The following is a 26,635-nucleotide window of genomic DNA, read 5'->3' on the forward strand; positions in this document are numbered from 1 at the left end:
TAATTCCCCTCTCTGCCAGTACCTCGTGCAATGTTAAATAGCAATAGGGGTAGGGGGATCGCTGTCTCGTCTCTGACTTCAAGGGAATAACTCCAGATCCTCTTCATTAAATACAGAGCTGCCTGATGGGCTGGTATTTACACGACTGTAGCATTATATATGTTGCTGTATTAAGGAAGAATCCAGCATTCTTATTTCCTGGAGCATTTTTTTTTTAAAATCAAGAATGTTGAATTTGGTAAATGCCTTTCCTGAATTAATAGAGATAATCATAAGGGTTTTCTTCTTAGATCTATCCCTAGGATGCATTATATGAGCAGATTTTCCAATACTAACTCACCTTTTTACTTTTGCAACAGATTGCATTTGCTGGTCGACTGTTCTTTAGCATGTTAATGGATTCTAGTTGCTAATGTTTTATTTAAGACTTCTGCATTGATATTTGTAAGCTACACTTGTTTCTAGATTTCTCTTCCTTTGTGCAGTGTTTATCCAATTTGGCATTCATGTTATAGTTCTTTAATGTAAAAGAGACATAAGTTTTCCCTCTTTTTCTACGCTCTGCTGTAGTTCAGAGACGGTGGGCTTGCCCTGGGAAGCCCTCTGAGCGAGCGGTATTTTCTGAGAAGGAGGGAGGGAGGCTTTAACAACTTTCACTATTTTTTATTTGGAAATTATCTGTTTAGTCTTTCTATATATTCCAGAGTCCATTTTTTCCCTAGAAAATTAAATGTCATCCCAGCTTAAGATTTATTTTAAACAAATACTGTAGTTGCTTAGATTAAATCAGTGCACATTAGTCACTGAGAACCATTTTCCCTCGTTTCTGTGGTTACTCCAGGGCATTTGTACCGCCCCCGCTGTCCTCACCCGCTCTCCTGGCCCCCCCCCCCTGCCCCGTGCCAGGCGGGTCCTTCCCGGGCCCCTGCTCCTCACCTCCTGCTCCTTTGTCACCTTCCTTCTGCTTTCCTGCCATCTAGTTTTCTGACCTGCTAAGTCAGTGCTGAACTCATTTATTTTCGTTCTTCCTTTTTTAAATATTGATGTGTGTGAACCTGAGGCCGTGTGTGTTCCAGGCAGCTCCTCCTTGACTTTGTTCTCGGGAACTGTGCCTCCAGGCTGACATCCGCCCCTTGACCCGAGAGCCACCGAGGAGCAGATCTGTAGATTTCCCAAGCAGAATGGCTGTTTGTGTATCAATCCCTGGTGTTGTTGCGTTACGATCGGAAAAAGTGGCTGTGGTATTCCTGAAGTTTGGAAAGTGATCGAGGGTCTCTCGGCGGCTTTGTGGACGGACAACACAGTTTCCTGTCCCGGTGCCCGGGAGAAGGTGGCCGGCCCTGCTGCTGGCCCAGTGGCATCTCCCCGACGTGTATGTTACGGCTCATCGTGGGGCCTCGAATACAGCTCCTCTGTGTCCTAGTTCTGCCTGGGACTGGGAGAGTAGAACACAGTTTCCTGCTGGTAGCGGGTCAGCCTCTGTCTTTGTGTCTCTTCACAGGAGAACCTACCTGAAGTAAAGACACAACCTCTTCCTCCATGCGGAAGTCTGGATGGTGTGAGTGACCGGGCTGGAATGCCCGGAGGGCGTCTGGCCTCCTTCCCCCTCGCCCTCTTCCCCACTTGTGCGTGTCTGTGCAAGTGTCTGCAAAGGAAGGAACCAGAGGGTGCAGGGAGGGCCCCGGGGCCAGTGGGGGCTGCTGGGTCTGGGGGAAGGAGCCCTGGGGGCCCAAGAGCATGAGGCACAGGAGAACCCAGCTGGTGCTGCTGTGCTGGCCGCAGCCGAGGCAGGACAGAGGGGCCCTGGCAAGCCACCCACCGGCACCCACACCACGCCAGCCTCTTTAAAGTCGTCTGTCGCCTTTCATCTGGAGCCCCGGGCCCAGTCTGCCGGGGACAGCTGGCTGACCCCTTGGAGGGAAGCCTTCAGTGCCCACCAGAACTGGGCTGGGGGGTGTGGCAGCCTGGCCGGGTAGCCACGGGCCCTTCTGGGCTGTGGACTTGCATTTTCGTTTAAAAGGTGCAGGGAGGGGCGCCTGGGTGGCTCGGACGGTTGAGCGTCTGACTTCGGCTCAGGTCATGATCTCACAGCTCTTGAGTTCAAGTCCCACACAGGGCTCCACACTGATGGCTCAGAGCCTGGAGCCTGCTTCGGATTCTGTGTCTCCCTCTCTCTCTGCCCCTCCCGCATTTGCGCTCTGTTTGTCTTTCTCAAAAAAAAAAAACAAAAAAAAACAAAACTAAAAAATTTCAGAACGTGCAGGGAGAAGCTGGATTTTCTGTAACAGTTAAGTGCTCAATGTTCAAAATGAAGCATTTATTAGGCGTGATTCTCTGAGCCCGGTGAGTTCTGGGGCAGAGCATTAAACAATAAATGAATCGATTTTCAGTAACCGGCCGTGGACGCGTGTGGTTTAGACCCTTGGGCAACCATGGGTGCCCCCTCGCAGGCTGCTGGCGGGACGCACATGCCGTTGCACGCGTGTGCGGCAGACTGGCTTCATGTTGGGGGGACCGTGAGCTGGGACTCAGGCGCAGGTGGTCAATGTGCCAGTGGCTCCAGAAAAGAAGAAGGGAGTGGGGACGGTGAGGGAGGGCCGGTCAATGAGCGACCGCCTGCCCACAGAGCCGGTTTTCTATTCGGGCTTGACCCCGTGGGGCCCTCTCAGGAGCTGTGCACAGTGCACTCTGAGAAAGCGGGGGCGGGTGTGTGTGCACATTTGTCCCCCCCCCCCAACTCAGGGGAGGGCCTGCTGGGTGAACTTCCTGGAGAAGGTCCTGGGCTTGGGGCAGGAAAGTGGAGACCAGCAGGTCTCAGAGGTGGGACCCTACCAGTACCCCGGCCATCCAGCCGCCACCAATCAGAGTGAAGTGCGGGAAGGTGGCCTGGGCTGGGTTGTCTAGTACAGCCTGTATGCACCACTCAGGCCCCTGTGACCGGACGGTTGTACACGCCGCTGATTTGGTGGGAAGAGACACAGAAATCTGGGTCAGCTGACACCACCCTCCCACCTATTCCAATGAGTTCTGGGGCCTCTGGAGGTGACTGTCCTGGGCGGCCCGGCCCTTGCCTCCCACCACCCTTTTTTGCCCCTGGTGCCTGACGTGACACGTGCCAGGGGCCGGCCCAGGTGGTGCCAGCAGGGCAGGGGCAGCTCCCTGGGCGTGAGAACAGCCAGGAAAAGCTGGATGGAGGTCAATGAGGGTCTCCGGCAAGGCGGTCGCTCCTGCCCCTGACTCCCACCTCCGTTGATCAGGACACAGGTGAGGGGCAGGCCTCTCAGGGGGAGAACCTCAGCTTGAAAGGATAAAGCGAGGGTCCAGGCTGTCCGAAAGCCAAGAAAGAAGGCAGCGGAGCTAAACACAGGAGCACAGAGCAGAATGTCGGGAAATGTCATCCGCAGGGCCAGGTCTGATTTCGTGATCCCTGATTATTCGAGTCACATCACGCAGAGTAAAACCTGGGAAGAGGGTACTGTCTCTGCACAAGCAGATGTGGAGAGCGGGTTCTCTCTGAAAACAACGCACAAGGACAACAGCGGTTTCTGGGAGGGGTGGGGGCCCGGGTTGCGCCCCAGCTCTGCCCTCTAACCCGCCGTGCACCCCTCCTCCCCGCCCCTCCTGTGTTGAGGGGATGAGAGCAGCAGGCTTGCTCCCACACTTGGCCGATGCTGTGAAGAGTGCTGCAGCAGGTGTGTTTCCAGTCACCCAGGCTGGGGAGAGACTGCGTCCTTAACGACAGGCAGCGCCATTGCCGGGTCAAAGGATGGAACGTAATCACTGCCTTTTGCAACGGTGGGCTCGGGGAAGCCACCAACGCCCCCGCCAGCACCCTGGAGTCAACGCGATGCCCACCCTCACCTTCCTCGGCTCTCCCCACCCCCGGCAAGTTTTTGTTAGTTTAGGAGGAAGAAAACGTTTGTATGGCATTTCCTTGCTTCCTCACGACGAAGGTTATTTCTCCGCAAAATTGTTCCTGCTTCCACTTGCCTTCTGTGGACTATCTGCCGGCCCGAGGATGTAATTGACAGATGGCTCGGACGCCGGGACGCATCGAAACGCGTGTAGGGAAACGTCTGACCTGGAGGGGCCAGGCTGCCTGGCCCAGCACAGTGCTGCGCGTGGAGACGCTTCCCAACACGAGGTGAGCCCACCAAGCGCGATCACAGAGGAGCGGGCAAGGGCCAAAATGTTCAGAGCATCACGCAGCTCACCTTGTGGATCCTTTGGAGACTCGCCTGTTAACTACTTTAATGCCAGTTGGGTTTTTAAATATTTATTTATTTTGGGGAGAGTGCAAGCAGGGGAGGGGCAGAGAGAGGGGGTGAGACAAGCTGACAGCAGCGAGCCCCACGTGGGGCGCAAACTCACGAACCACAAGATCATGACCTGAGCCAAAGTTGGACGCTCAACAGACCGAGCCACCCAGGCGCCCCAATGTCAGCTGGGTTTCTAATTAAACTTTTCTTTTGGGATAATGTAGATTCACGTGCAACTCTAAGTGTGCCCTTTACCTCTTTTCTCCCCAGGGGCGACACCTTGCATTGCCTCCAGTGCCCACCCCGACGGGACGGTGACGTTGACACAGCCCAGATGCTGCACCGTCCGTCCCCACCAGGGTTCTTCCGCCCCCTTCCCTGCTTACCCACACCCTCTCCTTAACTCTCGGCTAACACTCATCTGTTCCCTATCTCTGTAATTTTGTCATTTCACGAGTGTTCAGTAATGGGATTGCAGAGCATGCGACCTTTGGGTTTGGATGTCCTCATTCGGAACCATTCTCTCAAGGCCCACCCAGGTCCCTGCACCTCCCAGCAGGGTTCTTTACCGCTGTGTAGTGTTCCAGGTGCGGAAGGCCTGTTTAACCAGCCACCTATCAGAGGACATCTGGGTTGTTTCCGGTTTGGGGCTACTTCAAATTAACCTGCCACGAACATTTGCTGGCTGGCCATTCCTTTGGCCCGGGTCTCTGAGCGGCGGGACAGAGTAAGCGCCGCGATGCCTTCCTGCAGGCACCGAATATGCAGTGCCCCGATACATAATTTAACAGGCTCTTTGGAGCCTGGAGACAAGGTAACGGGCTACCAGGAAAAGACCATTTGGGCACCAGCTCCAGCGACCTTTAAAAAACCCGAATGCTATCAGGAGCAGAGGATCTGGAAAGAGAATAGACATTGATTAATGGGAATAGCATCATGTTCACCATTATTAGGAGGAATCGCCAGACCAGTATTTGTGCTGAATTCAAGCATTTTTCAAATTCCCATGTGAAAAAAAGTTCTGATAGGTCTGTTCGCAGGGAAAAGAGCCCAGAAGCCCCCTTCCTGCTCATGAACCCAGAGGCTGGCTGCAATGGAGTGGGAGGCTTGGCCCTTACCTTCCTTCCCTCCAGAAAGGAAACTTCCATACCTTGGCTATTATAAATACTGCTGCAATAAACACAGGGGTGCACATATCTTTTCAAATTAGTGTTTTCATTTTCTTTGGGTAAACACCCAGTAGTGGAATTATTGGATCATATGGTAGTTCTATTTTTTTTTTAAGTTTATTTATTTTGAGAGAGAGAGAGAGAGAGTGCAAGTGAGGGAGGGGCAGAAAGAGAGACAAAATTCCAAGCAGGCACTGACACTGTCAGTACAGGGCCCAACGTGGGGCTCGAACTCACAAACCGTGAGATCATGATGTGAGTTGAAATCAAGAGCCGGCCAGATGCTTAACTGACTGAGCCACCCACGTGCCCCTGGTAGTTCTATTTAAAAAAAATTTTTTTTAATGCTTATTTATTTTTGAGAGTGAGAGATAGAGCACGAACAGAGGAGGGGCAGAGAGAGAGGGAGACACAGAATCGGAAGCAGGCTCCAGGCTCTGAGCTGTCAGCACAGAGCCCGATGTGGGGCTCAGATCCATGAACCATGAGATCACGACCTAAGCCCAAATCAAGAGTTGGACGCTTAACCGACTGAGCCACCCAGGCGCCCCTAACTAGTTCCCTTTTAAGGGAACTATGGAAAGAAAAAAGTGCAACAACTTGTGTTTACCCATTTGTTAACCACTCCCAGATCTATCCTTCCTACACATCCAAGTTTCGATCTTCTTCCTTTCCCTCTGCAGAACAGCCCTGACCATTTCCTGTTGCACCTGCCTGCTGGCCACAGATTCTTGCAACTCAATCTGAAAATATCTTTATCTGCTCTCATTTTTTAAGAATACTTTTGGGGCGTCTGCGTGGCTCAGTCAGTTAAGTGTCTGACTTCGGCTCAGGTCACGATCTCGCGTGGGTTCGAGCCCCCTATCGGGCTCTCTGATGTTGGTGCAAAGCCTGCTTCAGATCCTCTGTCTCCCTGTCTCTTGGCCCATTCCCTGCTCTTTTTCTCTCTCTCTCTCTCAAAGTAAATAAATAAATAAATAAATAAATAAAAGAATACTTTGCTGGACATAGAGTTTTGGGTTAAGCTTTTTCTTTAATTTGGCACTTTAAAGGTTTATGCCATTAGTTTCTGGTTGACGCCATGTCTGAATGAGTGTCTGAATGAGAAATGAGTGGAAATTTCCATCATTGTTCCCCAGAGGGCCGTGTGTCCTTTGCTGCCTGCTTTTACGACATTCTTTTTCAGTTGTTAGCACTTTGACCCTGATATCCTTGTACATAAGCTTCTTTGCATGTGTTCTACGGAGGCTCTACTGAGTTTCTTGACCAGTAAGTTGAGGTTTTTCAGCAAATTTGTGGGTTTTTGGCCATTGGTTTTTCAAATGAATTTTCTGTCGCATTCTGACGGTTTTCTCCTTCCGGGATTCCTATTACACGTGTGTTAGGTCACTTTATCCTGTCCATGGGTCTCTGACGCTCTGCCCATTTCATTTTCAGTCTTTTTTCTCTTTTTCAGATTGAATAATTTGTTTTGATTTGTCTTTCAAGGTCACTGAGTCTTTCTGCTCTTTCCAACCTGCTGGTAAGGCAGTGAAATCCTCAGTTATTGTGCTTCTCAGTTCTAGACTTTTCATTTGGTTGTTTTTATACTTATTCTGTCTCTGTCTTTCCTCATTAAGAGAGTATTTGCTTTTCATTCTTTGAACACATGTATTACAGCTGCTTTATAGCCTTAACCTATGAATACGCTATTTGGGCAGTTAGGGGCAGGTTTCTAATGACTGCCTTTTGTCTTGACTGTGGTTTACACTTTCTAGTTTTCTTATGCCTAGTAGGTTTTTAGTATATATTGGGCATTGGTAAATCATAAGTTGTAGGGGCTCTGGATCATCTTCCACCGAAGCGTCTTGACTTTTGTTCTTGCTGGCAGTTCAGCTAGACTTTATCACCTTGACTTTGGAGAGGCATAGTTTTATGATTTTTGTTAGGGTGGATCTGAGGAATGTTCAAGGTGTCCCCAAGCCCCAGAACTCGGCAAGATTTAACATCCAAATGCTGTCTGTCTCGCAGACCATGTCAAGGCTTTGCATTATACTGCGTTACACTATACTGCGTTAAGATAGGTCTGGTGTGGGCCTTATTTTAGGGCAGGAGCTGGCAACCTAAGGCTCACAGACCACCTCTGGGCCATGCCCTGTTTTTGTATGGCTGTTGAGCTAAGAATGGTTTTTATATTTTTAAATAACTGTTTTTTGTTGTTGTTGTTGTTTTTTTAAAGTCCCAAAGGAAAATGTAAGACAGAAACCGTATGTGACCTGCAAAGCCTAAAATACTCATCTGGGCCTTCGCCGATAAAGTTGGCTGACCCCTGGGCACATGGTCCTCCATCTAGTGTCTCAGCTGAATGCCCTGGGAGTTAATGAGGTACCAATGAGGTCTTTCCTGTAGCCCAGCTTCACGTCTAGCCTTTGTGCCATGCTTGACTCTGTCACGGCCATGTTCTGGTAAGCCCCAGGGAGCTTTATCCCACCCACGCTGAGCCCAGCCAAAGCCACATGGATTCTGGCTCTGTGGCCCTCCTTAGCTCCTTCTTCCCCTGTGCTCCGCCTCACGGGCTCCAGCTGTCCGAAACTCTGCTCTTGGCCTCCTCGCCCAGCCACAACGCACACGCTACGCTCTACACACACACTCGGCAGCTTTGATCACACCCAGACTACTTCGCCCGTTCATTTACTTTCTCTCATTTGCAAAAGTCAAACCACCTTCCTTGCACAAGAAACTTACACGTGTTCTAGTAGGGTTTAATTCTGTGGCACTCCCCAAACATGCCCACTGGGTGAAGGCCCTGCGTGGCTGGGCACGAGGGAGGGCTCAGGACACAAGTAAAAGGCACAGCCCCTCATTCCAGAATTTTGCAGTACGGTGGGGGCAGGCGTGGAGGCAACCTGCTGTGGAAATTCAGAGAGAGGCAGTTCCTTCCAACCACCTGGGAGGGTCTGTGCGCGGCTGCCTCCCAGGAAAGCCTGGAGCAGGAACCGCAGGGCTGTAGGGTCTCTGGCTACAGCCGGAAGGTGTGTAATCTTGCTGTGCTTTACGGCGGCGACGCTACTTGCTAAAACCAGTGTCACACGAAAACACAGGACCGGGAGTTTCGCAAGGGGTAACCGCCATTCAGTCCAGCGGTGGGAGTTAAGCTGGTGCCTTGACCGGCTCCCCTGAGGCACTGGGTGTCTGGTTACAACAGCAAGAGCTGGGTGATGGGCAACAGGTCACAGAGGTGAGCAAGTGCCTCACCGGTGCCCACATGCCCCCCCCGCCCCCTTAGTGACCCCAGGGTCGTCCCAGTGCCCACGTGCTGCCAGTGCCCCTCAGGGTCACACCAGTGTCCAGTGATCCCCGGGGTCATCCGTGTCCGCGTGCTGTCGGTGACCCCCGGGGTCGCGCCCGCGTCCAGGTGCTGCCAGTGAGTCGCGGTGGCCGCCGCCCCCGGGCCCCGAGTCCCAGGGGATCCGCACGGGGGGCGGCGGCCGCGCAGCCGGGTGGCCAGACGCTGGGGGGCGGTGGAGGCGTCCCCTCGGCCGTGGGCCCGAGGGAAGAGCCGCGCGTCCCGCGTCCCCCACGCCGAGGGGACCCTGCTGGCGGGGGACGCCCGCAAGTAGACCTCAGCGCGGGACCACCTCGCGTGGAGCCGCGGCTCCGGGACGCACGTGGGAGCCCCGCAGGGCCGCGCCGGGCCCGCCCCCCGCGCCGCCCCGCCCCCCGGCTGTCGGAGGACAGCGCCCGCCCCCGGCCCGGAGGCCTCCCCTTTAAGCCGCGCGCCCCGGAAGCGGTAGCGCGGCGGCGCCGGGACCGGAAGTGGAGCGGCCGGCGGGCGGCGGCGGCGGCGGCGGGCGGCCGGCTCGGGAGCTGCCTCGCGCGGCCGGGCGGGCCTCCCTGTCGCGGCGCCGCTCAGGCTCGGGCTGGCCCGGCGCGGCCTCGGGGCTGCCCATGGGGCGCGGGGGGCCGGGCCGGTGACGGCGGACGCCCATGGACGCCCCTGAGGCGCCGCTGCCGCCGGTGATCTACACCATGGAGAACAAGCCCATCGTCACCTGTGAGTCCCGTCGGCGCGGGAGGGGGCGGCGGCCGTTGCGGGGCCGCCCGGCCCGGGCTCCCGTCCCCAGCCCCCGGCCCTTGCGGCCCGGCCCCCGCGCTCCCTGCCCGGCCGCTTCCTGGAACGGAGGTGTGGCCGGGGCGGAGGCTGCGGCGGGGCCCTCCGAGCGGGAAGGCGACCTCCGACCCCGCCGGGACGGCCTGGCGGGCCGGGGCCGCTGCACTTGGACGGCTCCCGGGAGGCGCGCGCGCCCCGGAATCGCGGGCGCGGAACGGGGGGCCCCGCCGTGCGGCCCCGTGCAGCCCCGAGGCTTGGCAGGCGGCCCCGCGCGCGGAGGGGACGGGCCTTCCCGGTGGGGGCGGACCTGTCCTTCCCGCCCGCCGTCCCCTCCGCTCCCGTGGGAGGGTCTCGTGGCTCTGAGAGTTGCGAGCGTGGACGAAGTTTGCGTGCGTGCGCACTTCGCTCGGGGAAGTGGTAGACGTAGTGGGAGACCGAGCACGCGACGCCGGTGATGGGTCGCAGCGGTGCGAAGTGTGCGGCCACCGGCCTGACAGCTGCCGGCCGAGCTGGGCTGCGAGCCACCCCCAGTTCCGGGCGCGTTACCCGCGAGCCCTCCCCGCGGCCAGAGGACAGACCCGCTGCACGGGTGAGCGTCCCCCTGGCCGGCTCGCTCTCGGGACAGCCAGACGGGTGGCTCCCTGTCGGGCGTGCGCCACATCTAGGCATGCACGCGGGGCCCGTTTGCTTTACAGAAACAAAAATTCTACTTTTTACAGGAACTTTAGGGTTAGATGCTTAAAGGAACACGGAGGCTATAGGAGATGTCGAAAGGTCGGCTGACGTTTTGATGTCTTGCAGGGAGGTGTTTCAGGCTGTTAGGATTTTTGACCTGTGACAGTGTTCAGTTTGTTGCCAGTGGTCTTCTTCTCCAGCACAGTTGGGGCGCCCAGGCCCTAGTGGAGTCCGCTGTGTGGGCCTTGAGCATCTCCTGTTTCCTCCCTTTATTCTCCTTTACTGGTTACGGACGCACTCCTGTGTGCGTCCTCTCGTCGGACCCTGAGAGGTGGCGTGTTTAAGGTTGAAGCGGGCTGCTCCGTCGTGACGTGGTAGACCTCCTTAGGGAGACGGGCTGCGTCTGCTCTGAATTTGGACCCTGGCGTGGTTCAGCAATGGCTGTTTTCTTTTCTCCCCCGGAGTATTTGTCACCTGAAAGTCTTATTCAAGGTGTTGCACCTGCACACCTTCAGCCCGGGCGGACAGGTGCGTGTGGCCCTGCGGAGGCCCTGCGCTCTGAACCCTCCAGGAGGAGGGGCCCTGCTGGCCCCGGTCTTCACCGTGTCGGAGTAATCCAGATCCTGGAAACGCCTCCCCCAAATGCGGGGTGCTGGGAGCGCTGGGGGGGTCCCCAGAATCTAATTACAGCTTCTGCCCTTTGGCTTGTCTTCTGTAAGCACCTTCCTGGAGGGAAAGCTCCTGGGTGTCCTGGCTTCGTGCGTGAATTGTTACCCCGAAGGACAGCGGTCCACAGGGGTGTTGAATGTTCGCTTTTATACACACGCGTGTGACCGCTAGAGGACACGCTCTCCTTTCCGGCAGGTTTGTCATGAAGGCTTGTCCCCTGTGTGGAAAGCACACCGAGTAAGGGTCTGAAAAGGCACACAACCGGTCAGGAGGCTTGAGAGAATGTTCGCTGGGAAAGTAAAAAAGGTCCCTTTAAACGTGCCACGTTCTAGGAGACGTGGCTTCCCCGTTCACACGTGAAGTTAGCTTGGTGTTTCCGTGCCAGGGGCTGACGCTCCGGGAGGCACCTGTCTGGTCCCTTCTCCCGGCCCGGCTTTGCAGGGAGGAGCTGGTAGTCCCAGCCATAGACAGAATCCGCCCCAGGCTCCGTGCTCTTCAGATTTTTGATCGTACGCACCCGTCTTAGTTTGCAGCACTTCTGTTCTCCAAGTCTGTTGGCCTCTTGGACGCCCTGCACCTGGGAGGTCGGGCCTCGTTCCTTTTCTGGCGAAGGCAGAGCCTGTGCTTGGTTTTGATGTTTCTCGTACAGCTTAGGACATCTCACTTTCAGTGGAAGTGAATCGTGAGGACCTTCCTGGCGAGAATGTGGGGTGGGACTGGGTCGGGTAAGTTTAGGAAGTGCTTCTATGTATGTGGCCGGGAGAAGGGCGGAAAGCGCCCAGAGACTCAGGTAAGTAGGCTGCGTTATCACTTGGCAAGCTGGCTGGGTTATTTTGATAAGATTCTGAAGCTGCCTGTAAAGCATCCTGACCTTCAGCCCGTCATTAGCAGTTTCTGAACCTGCTGCTCACTTCCTCCTCCCGACTCCCTCAGCAGGGGGTGTGTGTAGACCCGGGACTAGCTAAGTTAGTAAATCCCAGAGAAATGCACAGGGAGGTCGGCCGAGCAGGTAGTGGTGCTTAATAGCGTGACCCGATCGGAGCGATTTGAATACCTGTAGGATAAGTTATTAATCACGAAAGATGCACAGTCTGAAACAAACCCAGCAGTTTATTTGATCTAAATTTAAGTTGGGTCTTAGATTTCCCCCTCCCCCCCCCCCCCCCCCCCCCCGGCCACTGGGTCAGTTGTCTACTGTGGAATGAAGGCTTAGGTTTCTGTTCCAAAGGTATGTCAAGAAAGATATGTTCCTTTCCCGGCTCTCGTTTAGTGGGCAGAGTTAGTGTAATTCCACTGATTTGTGGTGTTTCTTTGTTGACTGCTGGCATCACGCCTAAAATGGCACATACCGTCTCTCCACCTGGAAGTGCACAGTATTCGAAAAATAATAGTGCTTCATCCAAATGATCTTACCGGTCACTTCTTAGGTTGCGTACTTTATTTTTCTGAATCTCTGTATTTGGTTGGGGTTCACATCTGACATTATACATTTTGAAAGGGGGAAAAGGCGACAAAAACGAGCACGTATGTAAATGCTTTGAACCTGGTTGGAGTTCGATCCCCCACCCCCTGTAGTTTGCCAATTTGCACGTTGTAATTTTCTACCCACCCTGGAAGTATGATGCTTGTGATTTAATCACTGTCTCAGTTTGAGTACCAGAAAAGTAACTTAAATTCATGCACACAAACGCAGGTCTTGGTCCATATTAAAATTTTTTTTTAATGTTTGTTTATTCTTGAGAGAAAGAGCATGAGCGGAAGAGGGGCTGAGAGACGGAGACCCAGAATCCGAAGCAGGCTCCAGGCTCCCAGCCGTCAGCACAGAGCCGGACGCGGGGCTCACACCCACGAACCGCGAGATCGTGACCTGAGCCGAAGTCGGACGCTCCACCGACGGAGCCACCCAGGCGCCCCTAAATTCTTAAGCCAATAGTGAATCAATAGTGGACATGTGGGAGAAACATTTGTCCTTAGGGAACCTCCTGCTGTTCCGTGAGGTATATTTGGAGGGCAGGGACCGGAGGTGCTACCAGAGGTTCTCACCCTGCAGTTTGTGTGTTGTGTATGTGTGCGTGCTTAACACGGGTAGGTCTTCCATGCATGACCTAGAGCACGTCATGGTCTCTTCCTTATCTGCGAAGTAGGGATGGTGATAGTACCGATCTCGTAGGGTCGATAAGCGCTCGGAAGAAGAACCAACGCGCAAGAAAAGTTAACTACCGAGCAGTGATTTCTAAACTTTCCTTTATTCACAGTGCCTTTAGCGTCTCAGTAATTTTTTCATGGTATCTCTAAGTTAAGAAGAAGACTTCAGGGGCACCTGGGTGGCTCAGTCATTTGGGCGTCCGACTTCAGCTCAGGTCATGATCTCGCAGTCCGTGAGTTCGAGCCCCGCGTTGGGCTCTGTGCTGATGGCTCGGAGCCTGGAGCCTGCTTTGGATTCTGTGTCTCCCCCCACCCCTTCCCCCACTTATGCTCTGTCTCTCAAAAACGAATAAATGTTAAACAAAAAATTTAAAAAGAAAAGAATACTTTGTAACTCCACTTATTAGTTAGGTCCAAATAATTTTATTAAGTAAGTATTATGTCTTAACGGTAGTTATTTGAAAAAATAATACACATAAGTTAGAGGAAACATTTTCATTTCATTCTTAGATAACCAGCCACAGTAACATAAATGGGATGGTTGTACCTGTTGGGCACTGTACAACTTCTGTAGCTTGGGAGTCAGATTGGACAATGCCATCCTCTGTGTGTGTGGGGGGGTGGTTTATGGTACTTTCCTTTTATCCTAGCAACCACCCTGTTTTATGATATAAAGATGTCTTTGAAAGGAATGTAGCAGGACCCGATACTGAAACTGAATACGTCGAGTGGGGTTCAGTACCTCTCAGCACTGCTGTCTTCCTCGTAAATTCAGAATACTGTCTGATGGGGCCTCTGTGGGTTTGCTACAGTACCGGGAGGCACCAGGGTACATGGCTTGGAAACCCACGTTACTAGTGTATTACCTCTAGGGTGGATTTGAAAGGATAATGTAGAAGTAAAGTTCCTTTTCTGTTTGAATTTGCTTACAGGCCTGATTTACAAGATGTGTTTGTGAAGAGTTTCCAGTGAAGTGTGATTTGGTTTATGCAGGTGAAACTCCAGGGTCTGATTTTCGTTCCTAAGCTCTGCCGGGACGAGGTAGTCCAGTCCAGCGGACGTCACGACCGCGTGTGCCCAGAGAGGAGCAGAGCACGGGGCGGCCTGACACGCTGGTGGGGACCGGCGGCCTGGGGGGGGTCGCCTTCTGCGGGCGTGCAAGTGACGGGCGGAAGCACTGCTCGTCTCAGAAACCTTTTGGCCGGTCGTCAGAGCGTGTGCTCCCGGGAGCCGCAGGATTCGGTGTGTGCGGTCACGGGGTGCTGGTCCCCCAGCGCCTCTGGTGCCTGGCGCTTCCATCCCGCCGCCACCGGCCGCCGGCCTTTGGTCCCCTGGGCGCACCGGTCGCTCCCACCTCCCTGAGCCTCTGCCACCCTGTGCCCTGTGCGGCCTTGGCCTTGCTCCCTCCCGTGCGGGCGTCTTTCCTCTGTAACTGCTCTGGGCGGGAGTGTATGCACGTGCACTCGGTGTTTTGGTCGCAGAGAATATTTGGTTTTTCAGCGGAACATTGAGGACTCCTCTCTTTCTCTCACAACTGGCAGTCAGTCTGCCCACGGTTGTCGTTGACCTCTGACATTTGTCTACAATCCAGCCACTTCTCCCACCTTTGCTGTTGCTCCCCCGAGCACCAGCCAGCGTTGCTCTCCCGGCTCTGCCCCAGCGGCCTCCCCGCCGCCTGCCTGCCTCCGCCCCAGCCCTTTGAAGCCGGTTCTCCCTGGGGTTCGGGCGAGCCCGCCCTAAGAGAAGTCCCGGCGTGCACTTCCCTCGCTCGGACCCTTCCAGGACCGCGCATCAGCTGTCCCTCTGCACTGGTGTTTTCTAGACATTTCGTCCAGACGGAATCCCGTGGCGTGCAGCCTTGTGGCTGCCTTTTTGTCCTCAGCGGTGTCTGGAGGCTGATCGTCCTCGTCCTTGGAGGCTGTGCCTTCATCTGGAGTCCGTTCCTTTCATTTGTGGCTAGCGGGCCGCCCGAGGGACGGACCCCGTCTTGTTGAGCTGTTCCCCGGCTGGTGGACGTTCGGAGTGTTTCCGCTTTTTGGCTGTTGCGAATAGTGTGGCCGGAGCATTTGCGGGTCTATCTGTGTGGACGTGTTATCATTTTTTGCGGGGGGATTCTTAGGAGCCGAACTGCTGTGTTGTGTGATAAGCTTATGTTTAACTTTTTAAGAAACTGCTCAGTTGGTTTCCAAAGTGTCTGTAGTGCTTGGCCATGGCCACCAGCAGTGTGCGAGGGTTCCAGAAGCTCGGTATGCCCGTGGACACACACCTGTTGGTGTTTTTTTTTTTTTTATTAGAGCCATCCCAGCAGACGTGACATGGTGTCTGATTTTGGTTTTAATTTGCATTTCCGTCACGACTAGTGAAGTTGAGCATTTTTGCCAATTCTTAGTAGCCTTTTGTATATCTTCTTTAGTGAAAAATTTATTCAGATATTTGGTCCTTTTTTGATTTTTTTTTAAATGTTTGTTTATTTTTGAGAGAGACAGAGCACAAGTGAGGAAGGGGCAGAGAGAGGGAGGGAGAGAGAGAGAGAGAGAGGGAGAGAATCCAAAGCAGGCTTCAGGCTCAGAGCTGTCAGCACAGAACCTGACACGGGGCTCGAACTCAGGAACCGTGAGATCATGACCTGAGCCGAAGTCACATGCTTAACTGATTGAGCCACCCAGCCACCTTGTCCTTTTTTTTTTTTTTAAGTTTATTATTTTTTGAGAGAGACAGTGCCCCCATGTGTGCATGAGTGAGGGAGAGTCAGAGAGAGAGAGAGAGACAGAGAGAGAAAATATCCAAAGCAGGCTCTGTGCTGTCAGAACGGAGCCCGATGTGGGGCTTGAACTGTTGAACAGAGAGTGTGACCTGAGCCACAATCAAGAGACGAACGCTTAACCGACTGAGCCACACAAGAGTTCCTGTTTTGCCCTTTTTTAAATTAGATTATCATTGAGTTATAAGAGTTCACTGTATTTTCTGATACCTGTCCTTTCTCAGATCCATGATTTGCAAATATTTTTTTCTAATCTTTGGCGGTCTTTAATTTTCTGAATGCTGTCTTTTGGAGTACAAACATTTTTAATTTTTTTAAATTTTTTTTAATGTTTATTTATTTTTGAGACAGAGAGAGACAGAGCATGAACAGGGGAGGGGCAGAGAGAGAGGGAGACACAGAATCGGAAGCAGGCTCCAGGCTCTGAGCCATCAGCCCAGAGCCTGATGCGGGGCTCGAACTCACGAACCGCGAGATCATGACCTGAGCTGAAGTCGGACGCTCAACCGACTGAGCCACCTAGGCGCCCCCAAACATTTTTAATTTTGATGAAGTCTCATTATTAATTTTTTTACTTTTGGGTGGTGCTGTTGACATTGTATCCAGGATCTCTTTGTTCAGCCTCAGCCCAAGTTCATTGTAGTTGTTTGGTGGGGCATTTACCTGATGATTAGTTCTTTTTATGTGTTTATTGATGATTGGACCGCTTCTGAGTTACATGTTCAGCTGCGTTTACTTTGACATTTAAGAGGTATAGCCAAAAACATGACTAAAACACGAATTGGAATGGTGCTAGGAAAAAAAGTGCATTCTATTTTGTATTTTATGCCATATACCTTAGTTTCCTAGGGCTGTTGTAACAGATTATCGGAAACCTGCTAGCTTAAAACCATGGAAATCTGTTCTCCTGCAGTTCTGGAGACCGGAAGTGGAAAAGCGAGGTGCTGTAGGCCGTGCTCCCTCCTGCGGCTCCTGGGGAAGACCCTTCCTGCCTCTGCACGCCGCCAGCAGCCCCTGGCATCCCTTGGCTCGTAGCTGCGCCGCTCTCGTCTCTGTCTTGTGTCCGCCTTGTCTCGCGTGGTTTGTCTCTCTCTGCATTTGCTCCCCTGTCTCTTATCGGGACGCGTGTCGTGGGATGTAGCGCCCACCCGGATGATCTGGGGTGATCTCATTTGGGATCCTGAACTTCATTCCATCTACAAATCCTTTTTCCAAGTAAGATCCCAGCCGCAGGTTTAGGGGTTCGGGAGGTGGACAGGTCGTTGGGGGGCCGAGTTCGTTCCCTGCCGCAGTGTCTGCGTTGGCATCCGGGCGCACATCAGCCAACATCCCTCGAGCTTCCCTGGTTGCGTAACGCGGCCTCGGTCGTAGAGGTTTGTCTTTGCCGGTCTCTTGACCAGGGGCATGATTCCTCGGCATCTGGGATTTGGGGCTCTAGATGTTGGCACGAGGTGGGATGGTCTCTTAGAAAAAGTGAACATTTTTGGTAATGTCTCTCTCCTTTATTATTTTCTCCTGGGCGGTCAGTGCCTTTATTTAGCTTCTTGTGCTTGTGTTCCGTGGTGTTTTGTTCCTTCATGTTCTTTTAGGTCCTTGTTTGCAAAATTTTAAAGAAAGTGAGCAGAGAAATTATGAGGAAACTGACAACAGGTTTAGACCTTGGTTTCACTGGGAACTGTTGTAAGTTTGGAGTGTTTCTTGTTTTCAACAGATCTGTTTAGCATTCAGAAGTAATTGTGTACATTTTAGAGCTAAAATTTTAGGTAGAGCCTTGGAACTAATAATAACCTTTTCAGGTAGTGATTTTTACTAGCTTCACAGCTCCCCATTTATGGGCACTTTTGGATCAGTGGATCAGTTAGTAGGTTTCTAAGTGTGGAGGTGAAAATAGGATGGGCCGTCAGGGGTCATTTTGAAGGTGAAGATGCCAGGGCGGGTTCGGCTGTGCCCGAAAAGGGTCCCTCAGTATTTGATGGCACAGCGGGGATCGGCCTCCTCCCGTGCCACGACTTTACCAAGTAGGTGGGGAGGCAGACACCGTCTGCCCACACTGAGGGGGGGACTTGTCTCTAAAATTACCCCTCAGAGAAATCCTTTGCCATAGAGTTAAGTAAAATAAAAGTCTCGCTTCCTAAGTCTCAGAACCGAGTAAGTCAGCCACGCTAGAAATCCTCAGTGTGATCTTATCCATTCTAAAGTTGCATTCATAGCCTGGGAGCATATTCTGACCCCCAGCACTTGGCGTTCATCTCTGCTGCAGGGTGCCCTGAGCTGCGGGGGCCCTGGCTGTCTGGTGTAGGGTTGGGCTCCACAGCGGTGATGTGTGCAGGTGCATCCGTGAGCACAGACCCCAGCCCTCGTAGAGCCTACATTCCAGCAAGAGGAGGTAGACAGCACGCATGTGTAGTAAATTATGTAACTGTTGGTAAGTGCTGTGGGAAAAAAGAAAAGGGTAAGAGAAGTGGGAGAACTGTAGCATTTCAACTTTTTGTTGCAAGTATGGAGACTTGCAAATGTGTACAAAAGTAGTGAGAACGGGGTAAAGGAACTCCGTGAACCTGTCACCCAACTTCAGCAGTTGGACGGATTGGCCAGTCTTGCACGTCCAAACCCCCATCCCCCTGATCCCGTGTTATTTCCGAAGCAAACCCCAAGTGTATACACTTATCTGTAAGTGTATGTGTTATGGACCAAAGGTTTGGCTCCCCTCCCCGCAGTTCGTAGGTGGGAGCCCCGCTCCCCAGTGTGGCAGTATTGCGAGACGGGGGTCTTTGGGTGGTGAGCGGGTTAGGAGGGGATGTAGGCCCCGGGGATGGAGTCAGAGGCCTATGAGAAGAGGGCGAGCACGCGCCCTCCCTCCCCCTGCACGGCAAGGAAAGGCCACTGAGCACCAGGATGGGCAAGGCACCAACCAGGAAGAAATCAGGCACCTGGCACTGAATGGCCAGCACCTCGATCTTGGACTTCCGGGCTCCAGAACTGGGAGAAAACAACTCCTGTCGTGGTACTTTGTCATGGCAGCCGGAGCGAAGACAGCGTGTGCCTTTCGAGATAGCATATCTCTGAAAGACCGGGACTTTTATTTTTTGAAGTTTATTTACTTATTTTGAGAAAGAGAGAGAACGAGCTGGGGAGGGACAGAGGAGAGAGAGAATCCCAGGCCGGCTCCGTGCTCTGTGCTGAGCCCAACTCAGGTCTCCATCTCATGACTGTGAGATCATGGCCTGAGCTGAAGTCAGATGCTTAACTGACTGAGCCGCCCAGGGGCCCTGGTGTTTACGTTTTCAATGTCTTTTTTTTTTTTTTTTAATCTTTGAATTAATTAGTATACCAGTAGGGTTTTGAGCTCAATGCTCTTCTGGTCTGTCTTCAGATCCCGGTTTCCCTCTATCTCTCTTTTGAGGTTTAATTAACTGCTCTCTCTTCCAGTTTTCTCCCCCCCCCCCCTTTCTGTGGGTACTTGGGGATGAGAGAGGTAGAGCGAGAGCTGCATCAGAATCCCCTAGAGGGCTTGTTAGAACCTGACCCCGGGCTCCACCCTAATTTCTGACTCAGCGGGTCAGGGGCGGGCCTGGGAACGGACATTTCTAACAAACACCTTGGTGATGGGGCTGCTGCAGGCCCAGGGAGCCACTTAACGCAGTCTCTTTCACTCAGCCGTCGACAGTGACTCGTGAACTCCGAGTTCAAACATTTCTAATAGCTCTCTGATGTTTGGATATATCCCACTAGGAGCGCAGTCGGACCGCCTCCCTTGTCCGACTTCTTTCTTGGTGCTTATACTGCCCACGAGCATACATTTAACTTCATTTGTTGTATTTTTTTCTGGCGTTTTTAGGGAAAGCTTTTTAGAAGTTTAACCTTATTTTGTAATAATGTAAAATATTTACACGCTTTCAAAATCGTATCTTCCAAGCAAGGCACATGGACAAGAAGGCAGTGTGTACTTGGGTCCTCTCCGCCCTGTCCCTTCCTTCTCCAAGTATTCTCCTTCCATAAAAAAAATTCATGCGTATTTGTACTTCCCTTTCTTGGGTAGGAGATTGCAGACCACACACACACATTCCCCCCCTCGCTTTTTTTCTCAACATTTCCTGGAGATCTTTCCTGTTGGTGTTTTCAGTCCCGCAGAACTCTGTTATGTAGCCATTCCGTGGTTTGTTCTCCTTGGCCCCCATCCGGGGAGAGAAATGGTTTTGTATTTTGCTGTTTCATACAGTCCTGAATCAAACAGCTTTGTGCGTGTGTCTGTTGGGATAGATCCCTTCAGGGATTGCCGGGGCTACGGAAAACACGTGATTTTGCTAGATGTTGCCAAATTCCCCTCCATGATGGTGCGCCCTTTGGAAGCTACAGCTGGACCTCACTGAGAAGGTGGTCTTTGGGAACCCTAGGGGAAGAGCGGTTTTAGGAGCCCTTGTCTCCAAAGCCCCAGAGCAGGGGTGGGCCTGTGGCAGGCATGATCTCTTGAACTCGTAAATGCTGTGTGTGATTCAGACTGCTACAGTCATTTCGTATTTTCTTTTCTTTTTTTTTTTTTTAACTAAAAAAAATTCTTTTAGGTTCATTTTGAGAGTGTGTGCATATTCAGAAGAAGAGCAGAGAGGGGGGGGGGCAGGGGGAGAATCCGAAGCGGAGCCCGACGTGGGACCCGAACCCACAAACCATGATTACGACCTGAGCCGAAATCAAGAGTTGGAGGCTTAACCTACTGAGCCACCTCTCCATGTTTTCTTTATTTAAAAATATGTAAACCGACAAGGGCTAACTCTTCAGTGCTCTTCATTTAGATGCACTCATCCAGTCTCCTGTTTATGTTTCATCTCCTGAGTTTTAGGCCGTGTTCGATCCGTGAATGCCAGAGAAGGGGACTGTTGTCCTGGTTAGAATTGTTTACTCGAACCTTTTGGCGCTCTTGGCGTGTGCTAAATTGTCTTCGTGTCAAAAAGGAAGGCGACTTTGGGGCTTTATATCTTGTGCGTAGTCTCTGCGTATTGGCTGTGGTTCCTTTCCTGCTTTCTCCCGCGGCACACAACTTGATTACTGCCAGCGTAGATTGTACTTTTCGCCTTTGATCACACCCGGGGTGGTAGCTGTTCTAGAGACCGGCTGCTGGGGGAGAGAAGAGCAGCGTGGAGAGCGGCCACGTGCACATGTCACAGCGGTGAGAGCGGGGTGCAGTGGGTGTACCTTGAACTCCAGTGCTGGAGGGGCAGGATACACGACTCGTGATTTAACGTCTGTATTTTGGCAGGACAGCGGACGACCCGACAAGGGAGCTCTCTGTCATCCCCATCGTGTTGACTGTGGGAAATTGCTTTTCTTTACGCTTGGCCTCTGTGGTGCAGCGCTGGGGGAGGGAGGGCTCACTTGCTTCCCAAGCATGCGCCTCGCGATGAAGGGAGGGCAGAGTTTATACGCTGAAGCGAGGGGTCAGTTGCCCATCTTACAGGACAGACTACACCTGGGTTTCTGCTTCTAGAATCTGAATGACTTCTGGATCTTCTTTGTTTTTTCTCATTAACCTCACTCCCCACTTCCAAGCCCCAAATGTGAAAACCTTGTATGTGCAGATACTCGGGGAGGACCACGGGGGAGGGTTTCTATATCCTGTGATTATGCATCTGACATTAGGCTTCCCCACGAAAGAGCTACCGGTTTGAAGCATTCATTAATTTTCATTACTGTGCTGACATGGTACGGGAAGTATAGCAAACATGCTTTACACAGGATTGAACGGGCTGGCGGGACCTCCCCGCTTGTGACCTTGGACGTTTTTATCGTCTGTTTGAAAGTCCGTTCTCCGAAAAGCTGTTGAGCAACGGAGTCATGTATGGTCTGTGGGCAAGTGCGTGCGGTGTTCGGGTCACTGACGGTGCTCTCTCTTCAGCCCCCCGTTTTCAGACGGGAACACACTGCCGGCTGCTGAACCGTAGCTTGCGTTCGTTAACCGCAAACCCGAAGAGTGGCTCTTTCTGAAGATTTTTCTGTAAGGCGAAGGCTAGATACGTTATATATTTCCTTTGACGTATTTGTTCAAAGGTAGAATCATTGAATCCCTCGCTTGGAAGGGCCTCGAAATTGGTCGTCCGTCCCTAGGCCAGGCACCCCACAGCTGGCAGCCTCCAGTATCCCGGCGAGGAGGTCCTCAGAGCGGGGACACCCAGGCCTCCAAACGCAGGTTCCTCGGTCTCTCACCAGCACTTGTTCACGTTGAGTTACAACCCGTCCGTCTTGGCCACCCGTCCGTGCGGGAACCTGTGGAGTCCCGCAGGCTGAGTCTAATGCTTTTAAGATAAGACATTGCCCGTTAGATTGTTGAGGACACCCACTTTGCTAACAGGCTAAAATAATCTGGACGTCTTCGAGAGCTTGAGATCAAGTGAGAGGAGTGTTTTATTGCAGAAGTTACTATTTCCCTTTACTAAGATTATACTAAAGAATTTGAAGAAAAATTATACTGTATGAGAAATTTGTATCAACAGATATTTAAAAGCTTTATTTAAGATCTTTTACCCAACATCAATCTGCAACTAAAAATACTGAGCTTGAAAATACACGTATTAATTATGAGGGACGCTACCCATCAGCTGCAAATTGGCCGAACCTTTTGTTTTTCTCTGCAACTCTCTCATGGTTATAGTGTCCCGATCCTTTTATACTTCTGTGTTAAGATTTCATAGCTTTGCATGTTTAAGGGCTGGTAACTGGTAAGCAAATGACAGAAATGTTCGCTGTTGAGGGAAGGAAGGGTCTCCTGGAACCTGTATCTTCAGTCAAGCAGCATCGACAGAGCCTGTCTGCAGATTAATCAGCACACAATAAAATTAAGAAATAGAGACGCAACCCAGAGCCGTAGAGAAGAGTGTTGAGCGCAGAGCCAGGCTGTCTGGAGGTGAGTCAGTCCCAGCTTTGAGGCTTATTGGTTGCTTGACCTTGGGCAGGTTAGGGCGATGCACCTGCTCGGGCCTCAGTTTCCATTTGCGGAGTGGCCTTCTCTCCTCGGGCCGGCTTGCGAGTGCAGAGCGCGTGTGCCCAGTGCTGAGGGTGTCCCCGGTGCACTGTGCTGTGTTTGGACAGTAAATGGACGGCCCCTCTCTGACTTCTTGTAGCCAGCTCTCACCTGGTGCCAAACCGCCTGTAGCTTAGCAAGCCCTCCTAGAACCTCAGCAGAAAGGTATTTTGCAAAATTTGTCGTTGTTGCAAATTAAGCGCTTTAATTTTTCTTGTGGTGTCGTAACAAATTGTATAGACTCAGTGCCTTAAAAGAGCACAATATATTATTTTAGGGTCGTGGAGGTCAGAAGTCTGAAGTGGGTCTCATTGGGCTAAAATCAGCGGGCCGCCGGGCTGATTCCTTCTGGAGGCTCCGGGGGAGAATCCCTCGCCTTGTCCTTTTCCGGCGTCTAGAGGCTGCCCACGTTGTTCGGCTCACGGCCCTTCCTCCGCCTTCAGAGGCAACGGTGACCAGTTGGGTCCTTCTCAGGATGCCACCTCTTTGCTTCTGGCCCTGCTGCCTCCCTCCTCCCCCATTGAATACTCTCCTGTGAGCACCTTGGCCCTCCCGGAGGATCCGGGGATAATCTCTTTGTTTAAGATCACCCGAGGAGCAGCCCTGTCTAGCTGCACCCTTGCCGTGTGAGGGAACGTATTCACAGGTGGAGGAAGGCAGGACCGTGACGTAGATTCCGAAATGCCCTTCCCACGTGTCTTGGGGAAAAAAAAATCATGGGAAGTAACGGTTCTACAAGTGTGAAAACCCCGTGTCCTTCCCAACTGAAAGTAACTTTTAATTTAGCCTTGTGTTTCCCCTGAGGCATAATTTATAGCTGTCAAGTACTCAAACCACATTTGGTAATTTATGCAACTTTTTCTGTAGACCGTTTAGTGCCAAATTCAATCCTCCTGTCATAATTGAGTCCTAAAATCGTTTAAAAGTTGTTGCATAAACATCGTAGGAACATCAGATTTATAGCTTTCTGAAGGTAGGTACGGGTGTTTTTCTTTTAGGTAAAGAGAATACCTTTATGTTATTTTAGTTGAGACATCCCATATTCCTGAAATGCAGAAAGCAAACACCCCTGTGATCTTGTCCCTCAGATAGAACCCCTTTGGACGGTTTGCTTTGGACGGAGACTTCCGGGGGTAAAGTGCCAGTTGTTGGCCTTGTTTGAGGCATTTTTGCACAAAGGAGGGCATCCTGACGTCCTCTAGTCTGTAAGTGTCAACCTAACGTTGATTCTGTTCCAGCTGTTGTCCACTGTTACGAATGAAAACTCTGGGGGCGCCTGGGTGGCTCAGTTGGTTAAGTGTTTGACTCTTGGTTTCAGCTCAGGTCATGACCTCACCTCTTTCTCGAAAGAAAGAAAGAGAGAAAGAGAAGGAGAGAGAGAGAGAGAGAGAGAGAAAGAGAGAGAGAGAGAGGGAGAAAGAAAGAAAGAGAAAGAAAGAAAGAAAGAAAGAAAGAAAGAAAGAAAGAAAGAAAGAAAACGAATTCAGAATCTGAGTCTCAAAAATTTGGACACTAAATAACTTTGTGACTTTGTAGTTGTAGTGGACCTAAGATAAAGGCTTCGTGCTCAACGTGATTGAAGGTGAATGTCGTACGGCTCTTCTGGTTGCTGTAGGACAAATGATCTAGGGTTGTGTGGGCAGCTCGCGGCTGGCCTGGCGCTCGCGTGGTGTCGTCAGGTGGGGGGTGGGGCATCTGGGCCTGCTGTTAAGCTCTGGTTAGACTCTCATCTCAGTGACAGCATCTTGGGTCAGAAAAGACTGTAGCCGACAGGTTTCTATTTTTAGTTGTGATCGACTTCTTTGAAGATTAGAGCTGTTTCAAAAATAGCTGTTTTCCTACTGTTGGTGATCTAAAATCGAAGTGATACATCTGTTTCTGAAGTCATATTTTGTAAATTGGACACGTTAGTGTCTTTTTAATGTTGGTATAAGTTCCTAATTACTTTCTCTACAATTGAGTTCCCAAGCCCTTCTGTTTTAAAGGTCTGAGAAAAATGTTGAGTTTGTTGAAAAAGACCCATTTATGCTTAAATCACTGAAGTCATATTTTTTAATTCTTTTTCACTCTGTGTTTAGTTAGTTCCTATCTGCTTTTAGCATAAAAACTTTTGAATAACATGATTAATACATATAAATATATACTTGTAAACATTTCAGAATACAGTAATAGTTCAGGAAATAACGAAGGTCTGGCCAGTCATCTGACAGCATGTAACAGAAAATCCGGTTAACTATTGGCATAAGCAATAAGAAAACAGGTTCATATAATCAGAAACCTGGGACTCTGCCTGCCTTTGTTAGGGGTGTCCGAGCTGGACTTTGCTCAGCGGGTCTGGGCGGCGCCCCGGGTGGTTACAGCCCTGTCTTCAGAGCAAGGTGACTGTCCCAATGTTTCCCTTCACATTTGAGTGGCTCCTGTGCCTATGCTCTTCTCCCCCCTCCTGCCAGGGTCCTGCCGGCAAGGCAGTACCCTGCGCAGAGGGTGACTTGTGGTCCGCAGCCCCCTGGAGCCGCCTGTGGGTGTGGGGGCCACTGTGTGCTCCCTAGTCCTCCTGTCTCCACGTGTCCCCTGGAGTGACGAGAGCGGGGTCATACTTGTAGTCACACATGCAGGGAGAGAGGTTTATGTTAATGGGATTATGCTTTGAATTACCCTTAGTAATTATTTTGAAGTCTCCCCTTTCCCTCCCTCCCTCTCCCTCTCTCTCCCTCCCTCTCCCTCTCTCTCCCTCCCTCTCCCTCCCTTTCCCTCCCTCCCCCGTCCCCCCCCCCCCCCCCCCCCCCAGGGATCTTAGTTGTTGCAATAAATACTTTGACTTTACTTTTTTAATAGGGTTCTCAGGGTGGAAAAGTAAACAGGACAATTTCCTGAACAGGGTTCTCTAAACTTGAGCACATCAGTCTTAAGCCTCATTTTTGCTTTTAGTAGCTACTTAAAAAAAATTTTTTAATGTTTTATTTATTTATTTTTTATTAAAATAGTTCTTTTAACGTTTATTTTTGAGAGACAGAGACAGAGACAGAGACAGAGTGCAAGTGAAGGAGGGGCAGAGAGAGGGAGACGCAGAGTCCGAAGCAGGCTCCAGGCTCCGAGCCGTCAGCACAGAGCCCGACGTGGGGCTCGAACTCACGGACTGCTGAGATCACGACCTGAGTCGAAGTCGGCCCTCAACCGGCTGAGCCCCCCAGGGGCCCCCGTAGCTACTTTCAAAGAACTGAATCCTTGGTGTTTCTCCCTCTGTTGCCCATGGGATTAAAGTTGAAACATCAGCTTGGACGTTCTGTCTTACCATTCAGACCTCAAAGCTCTAAGGCCTTTTCTACTTTGTGGCTGTTTTGGGGACTCTACAAAGTATGTGTTGCTGATTACTTATCACATTAGCTGAGATTTCATTCTTTAAGAGTTTTAGCTTCAACTCCTATCTTCCCCTTTGCATGCTCCGACTCTCCAGAGCCCGTTTTCAGGGGGCATCGCAGGTTTTCATAACCCTCGATCTGAAGGTGGAAGAGAATTATGGTAATAGGTGTATATTCTGGAACATCATGGTAGCTTTTCTCTATTCTGATTCCACAGTGTAGCTAGAGCCTCAGTGGGTTAGAAGAATTTGGTCTCCAAATGTAAATCGGGGGGCATGGTTCTGTCTGCTCGGGCTGCCTTTGTGGCTGAAGCAACCGAAACTTGCAGTTCTGGAGGCCGGGAGTCCAAGATCAAGGTCTCAGTAGGGTCTGCTGCTGAGCCTTTCCCTTCTTGCCATGTAGACAGCTGTCTTCTCTCTGTCCTCCCACAATCTTGTCACATCCCTGCTGTCTCTCTCTGTGCGTTCACATTTTTCTTTTCTTAGAAGGGCACCAG

General features: G+C 51.6%; 1 protein-coding gene across 3 annotated transcripts in view; it reads left to right on the forward strand.

Moving 5' to 3' along the window:
• Positions 1-9,207: 9,207 nt before the first annotated feature.
• The window catches only part of TRAPPC10 (trafficking protein particle complex subunit 10), an 87,756-nt gene continuing 70,328 nt past the window's right edge, over positions 9,208-26,635 (forward strand). The window contains exon 1 of one of the 3 annotated variants that reach the window (XM_086676098.1): positions 9,208-9,461. In XM_086676098.1, the coding sequence (XP_086532224.1) occupies positions 9,395-9,461 (67 nt within the window). In that variant the 5' untranslated portion in view covers positions 9,208-9,394. The remainder of the gene's footprint in view (positions 9,462-26,635) is intronic. The other 2 variants (XM_086676097.1, XM_086676100.1) reach the window with 2 other exon arrangements.

This window comes from Puma concolor, chromosome C2 (genome assembly GCF_028749965.1).
Source record: "Puma concolor isolate L17-30 chromosome C2, mPumCon1.1.hap2, whole genome shotgun sequence".
NCBI classification, from domain to species: domain Eukaryota; kingdom Metazoa; phylum Chordata; class Mammalia; order Carnivora; family Felidae; genus Puma; species Puma concolor.